Below are 21,766 nucleotides of genomic sequence, written 5' to 3'. Positions count from 1 at the left end.
ACACATGAGAGAGCCCACCTTCCATACTTATTTATTCCACACTTTATTTTGTTCTAAAAATTACATCTGGTTTTAGCATAAAGCTTATTCATACCATCACCCACACCCCTTTTCTTTTAAAATAAGTCATTTAATAATATTCAAGGTAATGTCCATCCGTGAACATATTTTACATTGTAAGTCAATGCTGCTTCTGCTAAGTGAATGAAATGAACATTCTGAGCTACAGCCTGTATGAAAGATATTGTAAACTGGACATGTTTGATATCACCATTAAAATCACAATGACAAACCTAACCCAGACTAAGTTAATGCTGCAAAAGTATTCATCGTAATGCCTGAGCATGATCCAGTTGATGTTATATTGTAGTTTAGGACAGAGACTTCCCTTTCTCACACATGGTAGACAAAATTAGCCCTTGGGCTGATATGGAGGGTTGTGCGACGACTGGCCTAAAAAGATTCATTTGGTCATTTAAGTTACAAGGGAAGGAGAATGGGACACTGCCCCCTGGTGTCAAGCCTCTTGCATTTTTACCAGCTCTCCAGATTAGATTGATTCATATTACTGCATGTGAAAAATCAGGCATTCAAAATTTTTCACATGCATTTTGATGAACAGTATTTATCACTGTCTTAAACAGTTTTTGTAAGCAAGATTGATGGAAAATCTTGCGTGTGATTCTGACTTAAAACTGTACAAAGTCTGTGTTTGGACTTTTCCAACAACTTAGCTCAGGAGGTAAGAGTGGTTGTCTGGTAGTCAGAGGGTCGCCGGTTCAATCCTCCGCCCTGGGCGTGTCGAAATGTCCCTGAGCAAGACACCTAACCCCTATTTGCTCCCGATGAATTGATTGGTACCTTGCATGGCAGCCTTTCACCGTTGGTGTGTGTGTAAGTGTGTGTGTGAATAGGTGAATGAGACGCATCAATTGTAAAGCACTTTGGATAAAAGCACTATATAAATGCAGTCCATTTACCATAATCAATGTGTCGGGCATAGATAGTGAATCCTGTCTCCATATTATATTATTCATTTTTTCACATTTTACTTGCTTGAAGTTGCAGTTTTAGTGCATCAAAACCTCAACTTCAAGCATGCATCTATACGAAGCATTCTTTTTACAGAATTCATTCAAATTAAAGTTTTCACTGACCATGTGATGCATAGCAACTGCATGCGCTTTGTAAAGGAAAGGATCTCATACCTATTTTCTGTGATCTGTCTGAAGCTGAAACCCACCCATCTAATCTTGAGAAGGCTCACACAGGCTTCTGAAAGCATAGCAGTATCAGATTAAGAGGATTACAGTTAGCCAAGGCCTTTAATGATTCACTATGTTGAGGCATGTGACTGTGGCAGCGGACAAGTTACATTTCTATGGACATGTGCTGATACTCCAGACAGAGTGGCAGGAATCACTGGGACATCCTATTAGAGATGTGGGAATGGCTACAGATGTTTCGGATCTTAGACTACTTTTGCATTGAAGGCAGTGACCTGAAGACTGGAAATAAAGTGGGCGTCCTGGATGGAGTCAATTCCAATGCGGACTGGATGGGCTCGCTCAGCCCCACTCTCACCTCCATGCCCATGAAGTATCTAGCAGTACCAGGTAGTGTACTCGCCGAGTCAGCACTCATGATTTTCAAGTAGATCACTGAGGGGATGTTATAACTATATAATACTTATTTTTTATAATGCGCAAAATTACCGCAACATGCTACTGCATTGCATTATAATGTATCCCTGATGTATGAGAATACTGACAGTGAATGCTGACACAATGTCTGAAAGTGAAATTTCTAATTAAGATCACTGATAGTAAATGTTTTTTTTATGTCCTTTAAAAAAGATAATGTGCCACTGCTTTGACGTTGATGAAGTGCACACTCCTGGGCAAAAAAAATGGGCCGAGCCCAAAATGGCAAAATATTAAGCTTTTAATGGTCTTAACAACAAATAATTGGTCTGAAAACTAGCAACAATTAAACAAGTGCACTCCTGAGACCTGCTGTGCCACCATTTGCTTGTTTACTTTTGCTACAGTGAACTGTTTTGGGAAAAGCTAGAAACAGGGAAATTCATTTATACAGTAGACAAATTAACAATGTCAAATAAAAGAGTCATGTTTTGTATTTGGTTGCATATCATTTGCATGCCATGACTTCCTGATGTCTGTGACCTATCAATATCATGAGTCTGGATATTTTGTTTTCAGGTTGTTCTACAAGTGATACAAAAACTCCTTGCATTTGAATGGATGTCTATGGGAATTGGGGGGTGGGACTAGATTCAGCTGTAAATTATGCTGATACAGTATAGAACACATTTGTTGGCTAAATGGTTTTAAATCATCAAGGGTCCGAGGTATCAAATGAGCCTCAAACCACCGTGCTGATGCCAGATATGCAGTAGATACTACAAGCATTGTTTCTCCTGATTAATTTTCCTGATAAGTTTCTCCTGATTAACTCAATGAAAAAAATATTCAGGAGAAACAATGGCCCATTTTTTGCCCAGGACCTTTTGCATGGAAGTCCAGGTGTATAGAATAAGAAGCTAACACTTCAGATACAGCCTGTACTGACTTCAGTCATTGCATTGAAATCCAGCAGTTCACCTCCACACAGCCCACTTTATTCAGGCTCCCCTTTTTGAGTGGTACTCATCAGCCCCTACCATTAAGTTAGCAAGCATTTCAATCAGGTGTCTGATGTTATGGCCTGGGGGATAAGCAACACATGGAATTGCTGGCCTTCATGTTTAATGTAAGTTTCATGTTTATGACCAGCCAAATGCTAAACGGTTTGTTTGTTGAGGGGTGAAGTGATCAGTACTTGTGTGCATCTTGTTTGTGAACAAGCCGAACAGGATTTGAGTTGTTAATCTGTCAGTTGGGCACTGACCTAAATCCCTCCACACTCTGCTGTGTCAGTGCAGATGGCCTTTCACACTGTCCTCTTAGTGTCAGCATCTGGGTGTATCGGGGAAGGTCATCATGCGTCAGTTATGTCTGTTCCTGCTACCACGCACCTGTCACAAATGTAGCACAAGGTAGCACTATGAAAGAGGGTCTTAATCATTCCAGTACAGGTGACTAGAACCCTGTAATAAAAAGCCCAATTACAGAACCCCTGCTATTACAACACTTTCCCATCTCACTGTGCACCAGCTCAGTCCACTCATACATTTCTGTCTCACATTTTCATACAGATGAACATTGGCCTTGGGGAATTCCCTTCCCCACCAAACGAGGCCCTGTTAATTTTTCTGCTGCATTGTTGTATTCGCATGATCAAGTACTGGATGCATATAGCTTGCTCCAGTGCTCTATTTTCACTGATGGGCATGAAGACCAGAGTCCAGAGAATGAGCGATTCATCAGACCATGAACATAGACTGACTGTAGAGTTGAGGGGTCATGCAGATGACGAAGGGGGTTCTCTGGGAGAGACATGGGTGTGTCCACTGAGGTCACTCAGAGCGGTGGGAGGTGGGGGGGTTTGATTAGTCAAACATGAGTGACAAGCCTAGGCTAGAGCGTCACGGTAACATAAATTAATATAAATAAACAATGCATGAAATGCTCAAAACTGACATCTATATTCCTGTAATGCAGCAGTGTATGTCATCCAAAGTTTGGAAAAAAGGGCTATCTAATCTAACGCACCTCATCACTCAAGCTGTGAAGGCTACCTGATATAGCAATGATGATCGATACAAAGACTTACTGCAGGGCAACTTAAACTCCTCAAGTAGATCAAGCAAAGATACAGTGGGGACAAAAAGTCTGAGAACACTACCAAGTCCTGGCTGTTTTAAATATTTATGAAGGAATAACCAAAATATGATACTCCAGCAACACTTCTTATTTGAGAATACATTATTGAGAACAGTTTCAACAGATTTCCAAAACTCTTGTATGAATGGGAAGCTACATTAATATCTGGTTCGCATTTGTCTATTTGTTGTCACATTGTTTATTCACACAATTTCTCATTCAGTTACAAACAGTTCAAAGTTGCCCCCAGGGTAAAAAAAAACCAAAAAAGCCTTATTGACTATTAAAATGAATATGTAATTTGTGTTCATTTACAGTAATGTAGGAGGCAACTTCCCACTGAGTCACTATAGTCTGTTCCAGGGTCTCATGACTCCTTCAGCTTCTGGGTGGATGAGAAGGCTCCAGTGGGGCCAGACCAGAAGGCCCTGGTGAAGCACCTTGCCACTGCGTTCCACCTGGTGGCCAAGAAAGTGATGAAGAAGTGGTCCATGACCCAGAACCTTACTTTCAGAGAACAGCTGGAGGGTGGTATCCGCTATTTTGACCTGCGGGTGTCCTCAAAACCAGGTGAGCCAGGACACGAAGTTTACTTCATCCACGGCCTCTTCGGCCACAAAGTGCGTGACGGCCTCCATGAAATCAACACCTTCCTCAACAGCCATCCCAAAGAGGTGGTCTTCTTGGACTTCAACCACCACTACGCTATGAGCAAGGAGCACCACAGGTACCTGATAACCATGCTGCAGCAGATGTTTGGACAAAAGCTTTGTAAGTCGAATGTGGTGGAGGACATCACGCTGGACTACCTGTGGGAGAATAAGTACCAGGTGAGGGGGTGTTGTGAATTTATAGGTGTTTGTGCAAAGAAGTAGCAGGAGAAATGGGTGAGGTCATCTGAAGTTTGTGTGGAAGCACCAGATATGCAAGAGGATAGAGTCATACCCAGGACCACACTCCTGGAAAATATATATAACAATGGTGCTCTTATGGCAGTTAGGTGTTGCAGCATGCAACACAAAAACACAAATATCAAAATTAAATATGTGTATATTGCAGTAAATCTAGGTCAAATCTATTTTCCCAGGTCATAGTGTTCTACCACCACCCACTGGCTGATGACTGCCCCCATTTGTGGCCTGGAAGTAAGATCCCAGCCCCCTGGGCTAACACCACAGATGCATACAAACTGATACAATTCCTGGAGACCACATTGGGGGAGAGGGCCAAGTATGGCTCTTTCCACGTTTCCCAGGCTATCCTCACACCCCGAGTGAAGACCATCTTCAGAGGACTTGTCAAGGGACTCCGTAACCACTTAGTGGAGAGGTATGTACTATTGCAGCCATATATATATATATATATATATATATATATATATATATATATACTGTGCAAGTGTCAGATACCTCCATTGCGTTTGTTCAATTTCCAGTAAAATTAGTCATTCAGTAGCAATTATGCTTTAAGTCTTCCATCCTTCCATTCAACAAACAAGTTACAGTTGTGTCATCCCAACAAAAGCTGTTCCCAAAAGTGTCGATATTGTTATCTTAGAGACCTTTGTCTCCAAAAGTGACTCTACCATTCAAACAAACAACTACCTAAACACACCTAAGCTGTCAAAAAGCCAGTACTGAGAAAAATACATGAACAAATATAATGTGCATGTGTGGTGTACAACAAGAGAATAGTACAGGCCTGAATGTGTGACCGCTACAGTGTGGGGGTCCAGTGGCTCTTTTATGCTGTGGGAGACATCTTCCTGGCATGGTTTGGGTCTACCTGTCCGCTTAGAGGGAAGGGGACTTTCTATCCTGTTGGGAGTATGAAAATGATGTGAATAATATGCTATGGCCTTCACAGTCACAAGATCTCAACCCAATTGAACACCTATGGGAGATTTTGGGCCGACATGTTATACAGCGCTATTCATCACCATCATCAAAACACAAAATAAAGGAATATCTTTTGGAAGAATGTTCCATTCTTCCAGTAGAGTTCCAGAGACTTGTAGAATCTGTACCAAGGCTGTTCAGCCAGCTTTTATACCACCTAATAGTACAGTTGTGTTTAGGGATCCAGGCACTATCTACAGGACAGAGTAAAACATGTTTCCCATTGAGATTGTCAGTGTCAGAATATTCAATATGAATGAGTTGATGGGATTTTTAGCTGTATAAACATGGTGATATGTCAAATGTTCTGTAAATTACCTTGAATAAGGGGTATCTGCTAAACCAGTGAGTAGTGCAATGTGAATATTTGACTCAAAAATGTCTGGTTTACTTTGTATATACTGACAGCAACCAAATGGCAGATGGCACCAATGGGGTTATGAGCATGCAGCGCTTGTTCTTGTGCTGTCATGACATGCAGTCTTACACATCCGAGTCAGCAATCCAGGTGCCTATGGCAAGCCCTTTTAACATTTCATAGCTTTGCTTGACTATCCATAATTACATTTTAGATATTTGCAAATGCATTTTGACTAGTCATAATAACAGTGTGACCAGTCAGAATGATAATTCAAGATACCTGCATTAATAATCTGACTAGTAAAAACAACAATTCAAGAGATCTGTAAATGCATTATGCAAATACACCTGCAAATACAAGATATCTGCAAATACATTTTGACAACCTTTTAAGATATCTATAATGATGTCACAGACTCATCACTCATATTGAATGATAATTAAAGATATCTGTAATTCCTTTTGACTTGTTAAAATGATATTTTCAGATATCCGAGTTAGAATTATTCCAAGCCAAATCTGCTGTGCCTGACATGATTCTGGCTTCGCAATGGATATCGGAGGATCATTTGCACTCTTCTATGTCTAACTGTTAGCACAGAGGAAAGGTTAAAACATTATTTTGGAGTCAGATAACGGATAATGGGTAAGAGCCCTTACTGGGTGTCTCTGTGTCACTGCTCTTTCTCCTTCTGTCTACAGGAATCTGCCCACCATCATGACATGGGTGGAGGCCCAGAAGCCAGGAGCCAATGGGGTCAACATAATTACATCTGACTTTGTAGATTTGGTGGACTTTGCCACCACTGTCATCAACCTCAACAATCTCCTGCTTTCTCAACCTTCACGTGACCTGAGATATCCATGATCATAAGGCCAGTGATCACATGACTATTAACAATTACGTGACCTTGTGGGCCAGCAGTCATGTGGATGGACAGCTTGCTTTAATAGTGCAAACTGTACTAACCTGGTAGCTCTTTACTTCTTTCAGAATGTGAGGGGGGGGGGGGGTGGGCACAAATACATACTTGAAACATGGTCAATATGTTACATACACTATATGGCCTAAAATATGTGGACGCCTGGCATCCAACATCTCATCCAAAATTTTGGGCATTAATATGGAGCTGGTTCACCCTTTGCTGCCATAACAACCTCCACTATTCTGGGAAGGTTTTATACTAAAAGTTGGAGCATTGCTGCAGGGATTTGCTTCCATTCAGCTAGCATTAGTGAGGCCAGGCACTGATTGGGTGTGTAAGTCTGGCTCGCAGTTGGCTATCCAATTGTTCTGTTGCACTTTTTCAAGTTAACTTTGCACAAGGTGCTTCGCCAATCATAGAAATGCTATGTCAAAACAACAAACAGCAAATAAAATAATTTAACAAGGTGACCTAATTTCTGATTGGTTGGTTGGGAAACATAAAACATGGAGACCGACCAGGATCTGCTGATACTCTATATTTGTAATATGCTTCACTTGGGAGAGACTAACACTGGTTCACAGCAAAAAAATAAAAAAATTAAAAAATTAAAAAAAATAAAAAAAGAATAATACAAAGGTGATTTGGTACAAAATATTAAGTCTGAATTTTTTTGCGTCTTGTGTTGTTAGTGTATTGAGGAGCTTTGCTTGAGGTGGTTCAATGCACTGTTGCTTGCTAGCTAGCAAGCTAATTGTCACCATTAAAGCTAGCTAGGTTGCAAATGTGTTTTTATTTTTTATTTTTCATTCTCTGTGCTCCAGGTTTCTTCTTTTCTTTTGGTGCCTGTTGCTCATTTTGCTTGCATATTACTTTCTTGGTAATAATAATAATGATAATAAAAATGTAGCCAACATCTGGCATTAACTGTCAATGAGTACCTGTGAATTTGGACCTTCCTTTTGTAATTTAGTTATCATTACACAGCTAGCTAACCTTACTGTTCTAAACTAAATGAAATCATCATCCATCAAATTTTTAATTCCTATACCTAATCAAAGAACCACATGTTCGGTTGCAGTTGCTCATAGTTCAGATTAACAGGCTCATTCAGGCTTCAGTCTCAGTATTGGATCCCATGCCTGGTCCCAGTTCAAGCAAACACAATTTCTCCCACAAATACCAACTCAACGATTTAAATAATAGTGTGGTTGTTGAACATGGGGGAGCGCTATTCCCCTTGTTAACTGAAAGTGAAAAAGCCATCCCCCATGTTAAAGGCATACTATGCAGGAGTTTTTATTTGAAAATATTACAAAATAACTATGCTAAGGCATATGCACTGGCAATGTCAGTATTACCACACTTTAGCCAAATTTGTGCACCTTTTACCTGGTTATTCTAACGTGTTAGATGCAGGATGGGTAGATTTTGTATCGAATTCTGTTCTTCCATCAAGATGTCTTCCCCCCATGGGAACTGCTGTTACTGTTTATTGTTGCAACTTATCTAGCTCTGTAATTCACCTGTATTTATTCCAATCAGGAGAAAAATTTGATACAGAATGCATGCTAACTAGCTAACAGTACGTGTAACCAACTTCACTAACAAACCAATCAAACTTGCTAGCAACCTTGAAAAGGCTACGGATAACTTCATGAAAAATGCGAATGTCTGTGACTGAGTGACTGAGTGAGTGATGAAGTTACACCATTGGTTGGCCGAGTTATGAAGTCACACCATTGGTCGGCCGGTCCAGCCATATACTCGGTTTTGACCTGGTCTTCTTTGTTGTTCTCACAACCTGTCTGTGCAGCGTATAAGCCCTACAGTTATTAACTATTGGTATCCAATAGCTAACATTAGCTCAGAGTCATAGATGAAATTATCTATGATGATTGGGTCAGAAGTCCCATTGCACATACAAATGGCACTCTCATTAGATATGGCTCTCTGGGCATAGACATCAGTCACCAGATGTTCACAGTGGAAAGAGAGGATGACAGACAACATTAAGGCAGCCAGATGAGAGAGAAAGACAGGGAGATACATAGATATGTGCATTTGAGGGAGGGGGGAAAGTAAGAGTAAAACAGTGTTTAAAGGGGCAGAGATCCAGAGGGAGTTAAAAGAACAGGAAGGGAAAGAGAAATATTGGAGGGAACAGTTGTGTAAAGCTGCTGTAAGTAAACCTGCTCTGTGGGAACCAGGACTGTTTTTGTTCACATTTTTTCCAGTCTGCATTTTTCAGTTATATTTCATTTTCCCTTTTCTCTTCAAATAAAGGCAGGGGAGCAGCTCAGATCCTCTACACTGAAGAGAGAACGATGCATTCCTCAGCACATGGGTCTTGATGGCGTCTAAATTCCCTGTGCTTACTGACACACACACGGGCTGCTGGGAGGACCAAGTTTGGCCAGCCAGGTCTCTATCAAATCTGCCTTATATGTCTCTGACACTTCCACTGAACTCTCCAAATGTGCACTCCTAGCTGCAAGCACATTCCACACCACCCTCCCGCTGACCAGCATTACAACAGCCTGAGTCTCATTGGATTTAAGCCCCTTTTACAGATGCCCCCAAATCCAGTCTGAATTATTTATGTCAGATGAAAGATCTTGGGACCTTTTCCCATGGTTCACACCAGTATGCCTCATTATCACAGGATATATGGAGATTTGTATCCATGATAAATGACAATGGTAACACTCATGCAAAAACCAGTGGACAGAAGTTACAGTGGAAACACTGATGTGTGCATGAGGGAACATGGAGAAATTTTGATTTGGTATGGATATTCACGTATAACAGATCCCATCAATGAGACTAGAGGCTGAAATGGAGGACCATAGAAACACAGAGGTTATGATGTCTTTGTTAATGGCTTAGGAAGTACTTCTGAAAATAATTGCATGAACAGTGTCACATTCGATTGTTGCTTTTCTATAACAGGAAGATAGTTCCTGCAGCACAACTAGCCCTTATTGTGAAGTCTGATCCAAAATCCCTCCCTGTCTGTTCTGTTTCCCATTCAGTGTTTCAGCTGAGCCAGGGGAGAAGGATTTATTGTGACCATGATTGTGTTGTGATTGTATGGTAAATAACAGGGACACTTTTGTACATTTAGTGATTATGCTTTATGCTCAGAGTGTATTTTTGAGATGGCAGTACAATGTGGAGATGGAGACACATTAAGAACATTCAGTTTGTCCCTCATTTGCAGTTGATTATGAGAGAATTGTTCCTTGACAAATATGCATTTCCTCCCAAAGAGGCTGCACCAGGTTGTAGCTACTAATATTAACTGACTGTATGGTATTTCACTGGTTCACAGCTGAGCCACAACTTGGTCCCCCTGTGGGTTAATGTGTGTGAAGGGGCAATGATGCAGTGGATGTGAATGAGAGGTGGAGTGAAATTGATAATAAGTCATACAATAAGAGCCTCACAAACTCTGGTGTTGTATTAATATATATCTCTCTCTCAGATTATTGTAGAAAACAGTACATTGAGTGTGTGTGTGTGTATAATAATAATAATAATAATAATAATAATAATAAAACTGTAAACAGGGCCTGAAACAAATTTTTGAGGGCATTCCTACAAAGCTTTTGTTGTCCCCTCTCCTGTTGGGTCCTGTTGATGACTTAACCTGACACAAAGTGCATTGCACTTAAAATTGGCAGTGCCCTCAGGCTCCATATAGAGCCAACAGTACAGAAGTCCGGTGTCCCAAAGTTAACAAAGGTAATAGGAAAATGCTTAGTCTTTCAGTGCTTTAATAGCCTACTGAAAGTGAAATGTTCGCAACAGTAATGTGCAGTAACTAGTGACGTGTTCAATGTAGGTACACGTTCATTCAGTACCAACATTTTAGGTTTTTTATTCGAAAATAAAAAAATATTTTTTTATTTGCAGCAAAAACAAAGGAAGGCATATCCTCGCCTTTGTCAGAGACAGAAAGGAAACTTCCTGAGACATTTCTGAAAACGCAGGGCCGGGCACTTATCCCGAGGATATGGCTTCCTGTTTACCCTGGAAAAGGTCCACTTTCCAAGTGGAAGAAACCCAATGTATCCAAGCTCTTGCTCGATGCACGGGTAACTACTTAAACTGAAGACGGTCTAGCGATTATTACACAGAATCGCGCCTGCTACGCGGTCCCACTGCGGCTCTTGACAGTGTGGATGACAATACTCAGGGTAGGCTTCTCAATTTGACACGGTAGCGGATGCAATAGTGCTTAATCGACGCCATACTGGCTGTATTTGTTGTGAGAATATGTTGCCTCGCAGCTATATTTTCAACGCGCATGATTGTTCTTTATTTAAATTATTCGCATTGAACTACTGAAGTCATGTCTGCGTGATTCGTGTTGAGTTAAACTTTACTTGGGTTCCCCCAAAAATAGTTTTTTAAATGCATTCCAGAAGTTACACAAATACAGTGGAATGTTGTGCCACAATGTATCCAATCGCGGCGCAAAATTGCTGCACGATCAGCTCAACGGTAAATTGCTGAGGCGCTGAACCATGCAGTTAACCAGTTAACCTCTGACATGTAAATGGACGTATCGTGAAAGGAATGCAAGTTTCTTCTGTTGTCTACTAAAAAAAATAAATGTGGTTTAATTTCAGTACTTAGGCTTCAGTCAATTGGTAATGTGCCAGAAACTAGACTACCGATTATAACAAGTTTCTGGTGCCAGTAATTATGTTTGTTTTAGGACAGCCATTACGGCCGGTGGAACACTCCCAATTCTCTGCCAACACATACCTCCCAATAAATTGCTCCAGTTATTGTATGTCGACGCAGACGAAGAGGCGGCGACGTTGATCGGCTTCGAAGTATTGGAGATGAACTGGCAGGTCGCAACGTGCTAACTGCGGACCGGTACCTATGGAAGACTGTTCAGCACTGCTGACAACTTGGATACTAACGGGAGGGAACGTATCGGAGTCTTCGGTGCTTGCTTTTTGACAACTATCGGATTTACACTTTTACTGATTTCTGTAAAAAATAATACCCAACTTAAACGAACACATTTAAACGATGGTAAGTTCACCTACTTAATGTGTAGACTATCGACTGTTGTACAATAATAGGAAACGTGTATACTGTGAATACTATGCGGCTTTCCATCATAACGCTGAATGTAGGCTAATCTGAGTTTTTGTTGTTGAATATTTGAAAAGACAATAAAGTAAAAGAGTGGGCTACCCGTGCCCGCATCAGTGTAGGCTATTTATGCTCCTATAAATGTCAGGTGGCCGCGCAAATTAAGACTTTAGTGTAATTGTAGGTAGCAGATTGATATACCTTATCAATAGGTTATAACTAAAAAAATGATACCCCTATTTATAGAGATGGGCAGTGTGTGTGGGTGTGTGTGTGTGTGTTGGAGTGAGGATATACACCACTCAAAAGGTGACATTTTCAATTGAAAATGTGACTGAGGCAAAGTGAACATTTCTGATTTCTGATCTATCATTTAAACATTTACCTTATTTTAGCTATATGAAGTCACACTCCTGATCATAAGTTATAGCAGACATTTTGTGCTGTACTGAATATATTTGGCTGAAACAACATCCTCTGGGTTCCTTTTCCTGGTCATCCTAGAGTTTTTACTGTTTTACATAGTAAAGCTAATACATTTAGTATGTTCCTGTAAACCAAAAGGAAGCCTATCATAGTTATAAATATGTCTCCTCTTGATGTTTCCTGTGCAGGCAGTTTCAGGAGGGGGACTTGAGCTGTTGCATTGTGCAACATTTTCCTCTTTATTAAACCATAGATGGCTTCACTCTGTTGCTAACTCAGATGGCTAACACTCCCTATGACCATGGGAGACATTTTCTATTTCTGAGGTCTCTCCTGCAACAGTAAATGAGAGATGAGTGTACACTGTTAGAAAGAGGAATGTTTTTCTGCGTGGTATGTTTGTTGGGGACAGTCTCACCTCTGAAGATGGACACAAGGGGTCTGTCTCCATAGTTTTGGATTTTGAGGTCGGAACATCCTGGGAGGCTTAACTTACCCCTGTGCCCTCCTAAATATGGTATTTTTGAAGGAAATGTATTGGAACATATGCCTGCACCTCAAAGAGAATATTGTCAGTACTTTTTGTACGTCGCTTTGGATAAAAGCGTCTGCCAAATAAATGTAATGTAATGTCAGGAATGATATGGCAGGAAGCGACACGAGAGAACGCTTGTAGGAGCTTTACTGACGCTCTATAGATAACAATCTCAGCAACAGATGTCCATTCTGCCGTTTACAGAACTAGTTATTTCTGAAAACTCAAATGTTAGTCATAAGAAACTATCACAAATGTTTGAGGTATTTATAAACATCCACTCTTTTTACCAGATCTGTGCAGAATGAGTCAATAATTTTGCTTAATTCAGAGGCTTTACATTCTTCTAGCTAAGAGCCAGAAAAAGAACAGGAAATGTATCATGTTTAGCATACATCTGAATTTCGTAAAGTCCCCAATTTCTCCAAGGAAGCTACCAACTTTGAATTACATATGGTCTAAGGTCTTGGTTTATGGTTATTGAGGAGGGGTATTGGTCACCACTTGTCTTTGGTGTTTGGGGAACAGATCATGGTGATTGGCTGTTGAAGTTTCCTGTTGATGTCCTATACAGTGAACTTTTTTCCCATTCCCCAAAGTTTTTGTGTCCCCTATTTTTAGCTGTGCAAAATTAACTTAACAGATTAACTAAAGTAAAGCAGTGAAGTCTAACATTTGGTTGCATAACCATTAAAGGCAATAATAATCAAATCTGCAACCCATTGACATCAGCAGTTGTTTGGCATCTTCTTTGGAAATGCCATTCCAGGCTTTCAATGGAGCTGCTTTCAGTTTATCTTTGTTTTTGGGGGTTTCTGTCTTCAGTCTATTCTTCAGGAAATTAAATGAATTCTCAATTGAATTTAAGGCAAGTGAGTGACTTTGCCAGTCCAAAACTTTTCACTTTTTCCCATTTATGAATGCTTTGGTTATGTAGGGCATGTATATGGGGTAACTGTCTTGCTGCACAATGAAGGTAATGAGGTTGGAGGAAATTCTTTACTTACATACTGGCCAGACAAAATCTGTCTGTACACTTCCAGATTCATCCTGCTGCTCCCATCCTCCATTGCATCATTAATAAAGCCTGTAAGCTTCTGTTCCAGAAGCACCCATACATGCCCAAGCTATGACACCTCCTTCATATTTCACAGATATGGGGAGGTGCTTTGGATTATGGGCTGTACTTTGCTTCCTCCACACTTTCAGCTTCCCATCACTTTGGTAAAGGCTTATTTTCATCTCATCTGTCCTCTCAGCTTAGAGATGAGTTGTTTTTCCGCAATAGTCAGTCATCTGATCTTCGTGATGGTGTATGGCCATGAGTTTAAATGCAGTCTCCACAGATTAAACCAAAGGCTAAGACCAATACTAGATACTCACTGCTATTTTTATGTGAACAATTAATTCAGAAGGAAACTGTTAGTCATCTGTTACTTACTGTTGCACAGCTGAAAATGGGGGGAGTCAACACAAAAACTGCAGTTTCTGTAAAATAGTAAAACATATGCATGTAAATCCAATTAAATAAAAGCTGATTGTCTGTATTTTTGCCTCATATTCATCTTCTGATTTAAAAAATGAGTTAAGTATATAGCAAAAATAACAAATTTCACTCTACCATTACCATGCTTTTTTTTTTACACTGTCTATGTATCCTGGATATTGCAATTTTTTGTTTTATTTCATTCCCATTTCCTCAGTTTTAACCAAATCCAGTCATTCTGTATCATTCTGCCTTGCGAATGTCAATCTCCTGTTTCTTCTTTACTTTCCACCTCTCTTTCTATGTTTATAACCTCCTGCTGACAGAAACATGCCTAGTGGCTCATTACTTTTGCCAGGGCCTCATACCTATGTGCTTTTGGCACAGAGACGGGCCTAGAAGTGAGCTCTCGTCCTGTACCTACAAGCATATTTTATGATAATCATAACATAAATCATAAGGCATTCTGTCATTGAGAAACCACACCCTCAGTTCCTTCCTTTAAATATCTTCTGACAAAACAACAAACTCTTTAACAAATAAGGCTAAGTAATGAAGAGACCATGTTTCATCTAGAATTCAAAAGCTTCTCAAGTCAAGAGTGCTGTGCCACACCACGGGCTGACGGCTGACCGTTTGTGTTCGTGTCTCTGTCATGTCAGTCCAGACGCATGAATGTAGGACGGAGTGTGGCACAGTGGGTAAGGAACTGCGCTTGTAACCGAAAGGTCGCAGGTTCGAATCCCGGGTAAGGACACTGCCGTTGTACCCTTGAGCAAGGTACTTAACCTGCATTGCTTCAGTATATATCCAGCTGTATAAATGGATACAATGTAAAGTGCTATGTAAAAAAAAAAAGTTGTGTAAGTCGCTCTGGATAAGAGCGTCTGCTAAATGCCTATAATGTAATGTAATAATGTAATATAGTGTAAACCAATTGTTCTTCCAGTTTTGATTCTAAATTGAGGGGAGAGGATTAAACTAATACGGTGACTGCAGTGACCTCACGCAGGAAGTGTGCCAAGGCTGAGGAACGTGGGAGCTCAGAGCTGCCTGTGATTCATGCTTTGTTTTCTGTCCAGCAGCAGGAATCACAGCCCGGACATGTGGCTGTATGGCTTTTAAGGACTCATATCCTTTCTGCAACCTTCTCAGCTGAAATATAAAACCCTATTGTTTCAACTTTGAAAAAACATCTCTTAGGTTGTCTTCACATACATGTTTGCTTTTAAGAGAGCTCCAAGTCTTTCTTCTTATACTTATATAGTGTATGCATATAACAACTGTAGGCAGGTTATTTTGAAGAAAAAGGTGCTTATCTCCTCCCTATCAGTCACAAGTGTGCAAACACCCATTATCTTCTGTTATCACCCATGTAATCGTGATAAAATGACTGAGAACTGAGAGCTCTGTAAATGTACTGTATGTGTTTACCTCTACCACAATCTCTCGTATAGTTGAGTTGCCAGTTCAGTTTCTTTGACTTCTGCTGTAAGAGCAGCGAAATGTGTAAAAAATGTACTTAATTGCAGTGTGACTACTGTGCAAGTTTGGGATTTGAACACATGACACCTAAACAGCAATTCATTCGCTGATGGCTTTTGTTGCAAACATAATTCAGGTGACGGACAGCACCTGGGATGATCACTAATCAACCCCAACTGTGCAAGCCCGTACAGTAGGTGAGGCTGCTACTGTCCAAGGTCCTGAAGGCCAGGCTTTTAGGAGGCCGTAGGAATGTCTGACAGGACCCTACATTATGGGTACGATCCTCTGTGTGTGTCTATATGTGTGGATTTGTCTAGGCTAACCCATTTTGCTTCAAAACCGCAGGACATCGAAGCAGGCATCAGACTAGAGAGCCAGATCCAAATAGAGTCTGACCAGCACAGCCCTGTCCCTCCCACAGTAAGTAAACAGAATAGATTTGGAGACTTTGTGAAATGTGTTTTCACAGATGATTAGTCTGTTTATCTATATATTGAACCATTTGACCATTTGTCTGACATGACTCAACATTGCGACCTCTGTAGCCTGGAACCCCTGTGCAGAGCTCATCCTTGGACTTGATTGATACTGGGAAAGGTCTGAAGGTACAGCCAGCCACACCCCATTTGGTCAGCCTGGGAAGTGGCCGTCTCAGTGTGGCAATCACCCTGCTGCCACTCAATGAAGGTATCTCACACCAGTCTTCACAGATGTTAGCGTGCATTGGTGTGTCACTCCTAGGAAGTTGTCATACACACATAGAGCATGACTGTGACAAGTTCACATGCTTTTCTGCATTCAAATTTGTATGACCTACGGTGATCACAGTCATCTCTCACTCTCTCCCTTCAATTGTATTTTAAGGAGTCTTGTCCCATTAGGGATGTCGGTCTCTGTACATCATAGCTACAGGAAGTGAATGAAATGTTCCCTGTGAGCCTGCCAGGTCCAGTCCTGTCTGTCCAGTCCAGGTGTAGGTACTGTATGGGGTATTATGATACCCAGTAGCTTGGTAGTGTTTGGGGAGACGGGGCATGGTGTTTAGCCATAGATGGCTTTATTTGAAATGTAGGAAAGGGGTAGACGGTTTATAGGCAGCGAGTATATATTGTATAACCTGACTGGAGTGTATTCCGGCTGTAGGTAGTATGTAGACAGGAAGTAGATGATGTGATGGAAAAGAATAAATGGTGTGTAGCCAGGGAGAAGATCTGTTTGAATAAAATATCCAGCTAGTGTTAATGCCTCAGTGTAGGGCTGCTATGGGTAGCTGTGACACTCAGCCTTTGGACTTGCCAGGGTACAGCGCACTACAGTGAAACGACAGTGAAAAGGGGAGTGAGGTCATGTAGAGGGAGGAGGCAAAATTTAGTGTAACGGGCAGGATATGGTTTTTCCCTCTAACAGAACAGTGCAAATCTCTCTTTGGGAACCCCACCTTGGATCTTATTATGTGTACAGGTGTAGGATTGACTTTGTCTGCACTTTTCTGGTGCTGTACCCAGACAAAGGGGAGGGGGTGTGTATTTCAGTGCTGGTTAGAAAAATAAAGTGTGCCATCAGAATACTTTCAGTGGGAATATGTGCAAATACTGCTGGAGAATTTCACACAGATGACCATCATTCTCAAAGCACAGCCAAAGGGAAGCAAATGGTGTAAGGGTTGCAAGGCACAGGCACACACACACACACACACACACACATGCTTACGGGTAAATATATATGTGAGCTCCATGATGTTCAATATATGTTTTTTTTATTTGGCTTTGTACTCCACAATTTTAGGCTTCACAGGTGTATTACATTAGTGTGTGCACTTGTGTCTTTAGGGCAGGTATTGGTGAGCTTTCAGTATCTAGTCTGAATTGTGCTAATGTAAGTCAAGGAAGCCATTGTGAGGCAGAGAACTAAGAAAAAAGTAGTCTGAGACATAGACCAAACCTTAGGCTTACCAAAATCAACTGTTTGGAACATCATTAAGAAAAAAGCAAGCAGCGAGCCTCTTTTACTACACATTGACCAGTACATTTGCTCCACTGTAAATCACGGCCTGCTAAGCAGTACTTTTATTTATTTTTATTTTTCCATAGATTGCGTTGTTGCTGTTCTCGTTGTTAGTGTTAATCAGTTTAACCATCAGGGTCCAAGTTGAACTATGCGGTTGTTCCCTGTACTTGGACCGGTACTTCTCTCTAGGGGTTTCGTCATACTTGTTCCTGGTTATGGTTATACACTTTGTTGTACGTCGCTCTGGATAAGAGCGTCTGCCAAATGCCTGTAATGTAAATGTAATGTAAGCTGCTTGCCGGTCTCAACAGTGGCTGAACAAACTACAACTAAAAAATAAAGATGGAACATTCAACAAAAATATAATCTGTTGTCTTCCTTAGTCAGTCACCCTCCACAGGAAAGAAATACCCTAAGGGTTCTGCTAAACAGCCTTCCCCAGACAGAATTTCAATTGACATACTCAGTTTGCACAGTCTCCTTCAACTCCCTTGCACCCTTTATTTGATAAGTGATACCAATCAGGTGTTCACCACGAGGCTGTACACGAAGGTGCCTGGATCCAAGTCGCGGGCAAGGTTATTCCCAGTGAGAAATAGCAAAAAAAAGCTTAATATTTCCAGGTGCAGTGTTCTGTACACACTCAGAAGATTCCAGCTGATAGGAAGTAATTTTAACAGTAGAAGACCAGGAAGATCAAGAGGCAGTAGACAAGTATGTTGTGTTGTCTAGTGTGTCTAGCAAGAGTCGTAAAACTGCACCACAAGTACAGGAAGAACTCAGTTCCACTGACTACAGTGAAATGCCAACTATGATCAAACTCATCTTTTTGTGTTGTAGGTAGAAATTGAAAAAAATGTTTATAATTTGGTTTGTTGTTCATTAAATGTGCATATACACATTAACTGAATTATTATCTACCTAAGATTATTTTTTAAAACCACAGTTGGCCTAATACTTTTGACTTGTACTGTATATGGCGGGGGGTGGGGGGGTGGCGGGGGGGGGGGGTGCACTACAGATATAGACATCTACCCAGGTTGGCTGAAAGTGTCCAAAAGAAGAGATTTAAGCGCCTGCATGCCCTTCACTTATATAACTTTTTCAGGGACAACCCGAATTGGGAGAGAGGATGCACCAATACCCCAGGACATAACCATAGAAGGTCCTGGGATTGAGGCAGAGCATTGCCGAATTGAGAACCATGGAGGAGTCATCACCCTGGACCCCTGTGGAAACCTGTGTGCCCTTGATGGTGTTCCAATCACTAAAGCCACCCTGCTGACCCAAGGTAAGCATTAATATAAACTAATTTAAATATACAGACGTGTAAATACAATGTAAAGGATATATCATGCCACACAAACACTGTCACGCATAGTCACCAAAAAATACACCTTATATAAAGGTGTATATATGGTCAGGAGGAAGTGTGTGTGAGCACATGCCTGTGTGTGTGCGCGCGCATGCATGTTTTGTGGTTGAGGAGATTGAACCCATTCTTCTCATAGCTCGCAGATAGAGCTTATAAATGTTGATAAATGTCTTCCATTAGTAACTTCACAGAATGTCTCCTATACCCACAGTGGTACAGTGGTAAAAGGTGGGTAATGCAAAAGAAAGTTGTGCCCAATCAAGGCTGCTACCGAGTTGTACTCAACCCCTGCCCTGGAGAGCACCATAGTCTGCTCTGCTGATCATTGTTACTCAGCTCTAACTCAGCTCTAGCAGGGCCCTCCAAAATTATTCATAACTTTTATACAGATGAGCAAAGATGGATATATAAAATAAACAGTACATGCAATGACCTATTGTGTATTGAAAATTGCTATTACTATTGTAGTAAAAGGTTTAACAGCTTTAACTTTTTCTTATTTTCTGATTATTAAACTATTTGTATGCCACAGTGTTGCCGAGCACTGAATGTACTGTAGAGCAGCATTTCCCAACCGGTGTGCCGTCAGGCGAGGTCAGGTGCGCCATGTGAAAAATCCTTAAAAAAAATTTTTATTGTTCAAATGAATTTAAAAAACTTAAATGAACAGATCCCATTCACAAAAGCCAAAATGAATGTCATTAAAATGCATATCGCTTAATTAAAACTCCAAAAGAACATTTAGGCCTACTGTTGGCACGTCACATCAACGTCAGTACATCGTGTGGAGGGGGCCTGCAGGGTGTTTATTTTTTATGCTTTTGAGGGTGGTGTGCCATGAGATTCTGTAAAAGTGTGCCGTGGAAGGAAAAAGGTTGGGAAACACTGCTGTAGAGGCTTGTTAGCCCTCAGGAGCAGTGACAGGTCATGCCATCACCTGCAGGCTGCTTATTTTCTTTTTGCTTGGGGTATTGCAATTCGGAGTGCCATCGAAATGACCTCTTATCATTTAGTTAGTATCTGTCATACATGCAAAAATAGACCTTAAAAGATATCTTGAGCAGCAACAAGTCAGAGACGGTTAATTATTAACAGACCCAGCATTCTCTTGGAGACATGCTCATCCTCTCAATTCAGCAGTATGTTTGCTGACATGCCAGGTCCTTGATTGCTGGTAAAATGTATCATCAGAAATCCATAACATGAAAATGGACAGAGTGAACGAGGAAATAATTATATTTGCAGCAAGAGCCTCTTGACAAAATGGAAGGACATCATCATTACTAGGAACTTACAGGGAAATCTATTGACTAACTAGCTGTAGTGGTAGCATTTTTTGTAACATTACTTGATAGAATTAACAGTGAGGACTTGCTAAAACTGCTCATTTACATTTATGAAGGATTACATCCTTTATAGATATTCATTCAAGTTTAGATGTAGGAAATCTATGTAATTTGTGGAATTCTGGATGCAGAAACATTGTGTGATTGCTGAGGTTTTGGATCACACGCCTCTCCTCTTAACCAGGCTGTGACTCACAGTGCTCTAGAACTACAGGAGACACCAATTCTGCCTTCTCCTCCTACCCCTGATTCCTTCTCATCCATTCCCATCCCCAAGTTAATGCATGTATTGTGCTGCCATTGGTAATTGTGTTACATTATAAAGTATACGTAAATCTTTTCTTTGCATTTGTGTTACTTGTTTACTGAAAAGATAGAGGGGTGACTAATGTAGTGTATTACACCATGACTGATGTAATACTGCCCTCTCCCCCTATCACTTATGACCAGACAGAATTCTCTGCTTCATTCCAAATATATGCATATAACTGAGTTTTTTCACTCTATCTAGGCGGAGACTTCCTCAAGTTCCTTTAGCCAAACAACAACAGTTCCAAAGTGCAGGGTGCCGTGTTGACCATTTTGTTTGCACTGATCTATGAACCAATTCCACACCACAGACTCAGAGATTAACTGTTTTGGAGAATCAATAGAAAGACTGACTCCAGAGCTGAAGTCTGGAAACAATCAGCTAGATCTGGGACTAGCTCCAGTGAACCCCTCCCCATGATGCAATAAGAGCTGCTTCCCTGTCTGTGGGAGTTTACAGAAAATGTTTAAGTAGAACTCCCATGATGCAATGCATGCTGGAGTCCTGTCTGTGATGCTGTAATGGCGTATGCTCTGATACTGCCTGAAGATCCAAAGTGGGCACCTGCGGCTGAATTGTCACAATGTATACCTAGCACCCTCTTTTGACCAAAGCACAGAACACAAAATTACCAACAGACTGAGAAAACATCACACTGCCTGCAGGAAAGACCAGTTTCTTTAGTCTCTCTAATTCTGTACTGTAT

At 40.9% G+C, this 21,766-nt stretch overlaps 2 protein-coding genes and 1 long non-coding RNA gene across 5 annotated transcripts in view; 2 read left to right on the top strand and 1 right to left on the bottom strand.

Moving 5' to 3' along the window:
- The first annotated feature begins 1,324 nt into the window (after positions 1-1,324).
- LOC135263132 (PI-PLC X domain-containing protein 2-like) lies at positions 1,325-7,885 on the top strand. The gene is made up of 4 exons (XM_064350789.1): positions 1,325-1,616; positions 4,149-4,615; positions 4,873-5,114; positions 6,746-7,885. The coding sequence occupies exons 1-4, from the start codon at positions 1,442-1,444 to the stop codon at positions 6,909-6,911; spliced, it is 1,050 nt and encodes a 349-aa protein (XP_064206859.1). The 5' UTR covers positions 1,325-1,441; the 3' UTR covers positions 6,912-7,885.
- On the bottom strand, positions 4,457-11,875 carry LOC135263133 (uncharacterized). The gene is made up of 3 exons (XR_010332400.1): positions 11,746-11,875; positions 5,483-5,602; positions 4,457-4,590 (listed from the first exon to the last, which is right to left on the bottom strand). It is a non-coding gene; the product is annotated as an uncharacterized LOC135263133 (long non-coding RNA).
- An 8-nt stretch (positions 11,876-11,883) lies between these two features.
- Positions 11,884-21,766, top strand: part of LOC135263131 (pleckstrin homology-like domain family B member 2) — a 44,597-nt gene continuing 34,714 nt past the window's right edge. For all 3 annotated transcript variants that reach the window (XM_064350786.1, XM_064350787.1, XM_064350785.1), the window contains exons 1-4: positions 11,884-12,024; positions 16,368-16,442; positions 16,568-16,709; positions 19,138-19,320. In XM_064350786.1, the coding sequence (XP_064206856.1) occupies positions 12,022-12,024; positions 16,368-16,442; positions 16,568-16,709; positions 19,138-19,320 (403 nt within the window). In that variant the 5' untranslated portion in view covers positions 11,884-12,021. The remainder of the gene's footprint in view (positions 12,025-16,367; positions 16,443-16,567; positions 16,710-19,137; positions 19,321-21,766) is intronic.

This window comes from Anguilla rostrata, chromosome 9, assembly GCF_018555375.3.
Source record: "Anguilla rostrata isolate EN2019 chromosome 9, ASM1855537v3, whole genome shotgun sequence".
Lineage (NCBI taxonomy): Eukaryota > Metazoa > Chordata > Actinopteri > Anguilliformes > Anguillidae > Anguilla > Anguilla rostrata.
The sequence above is the reverse complement of the archived record's forward strand: the minus strand, read 5'-3'. Positions and strand labels throughout refer to the sequence as shown.

Excerpts from the sequence above, each read along its gene's own strand:
- LOC135263132 (XM_064350789.1), top strand. The coding sequence starts at position 1,442 with ATGTGGGAATGGCTACAGATGTTTCGGATCTTAGACTACTTTTGCATT. Across the intron at positions 4,616-4,872 it reads TGTGGGAGAATAAGTACCAG|GTCATAGTGTTCTACCACCA; the intron begins GTGAGGGGGTGT and ends CTATTTTCCCAG. Across the intron at positions 5,115-6,745 it reads CGTAACCACTTAGTGGAGAG|GAATCTGCCCACCATCATGA; the intron begins GTATGTACTATT and ends TTCTGTCTACAG.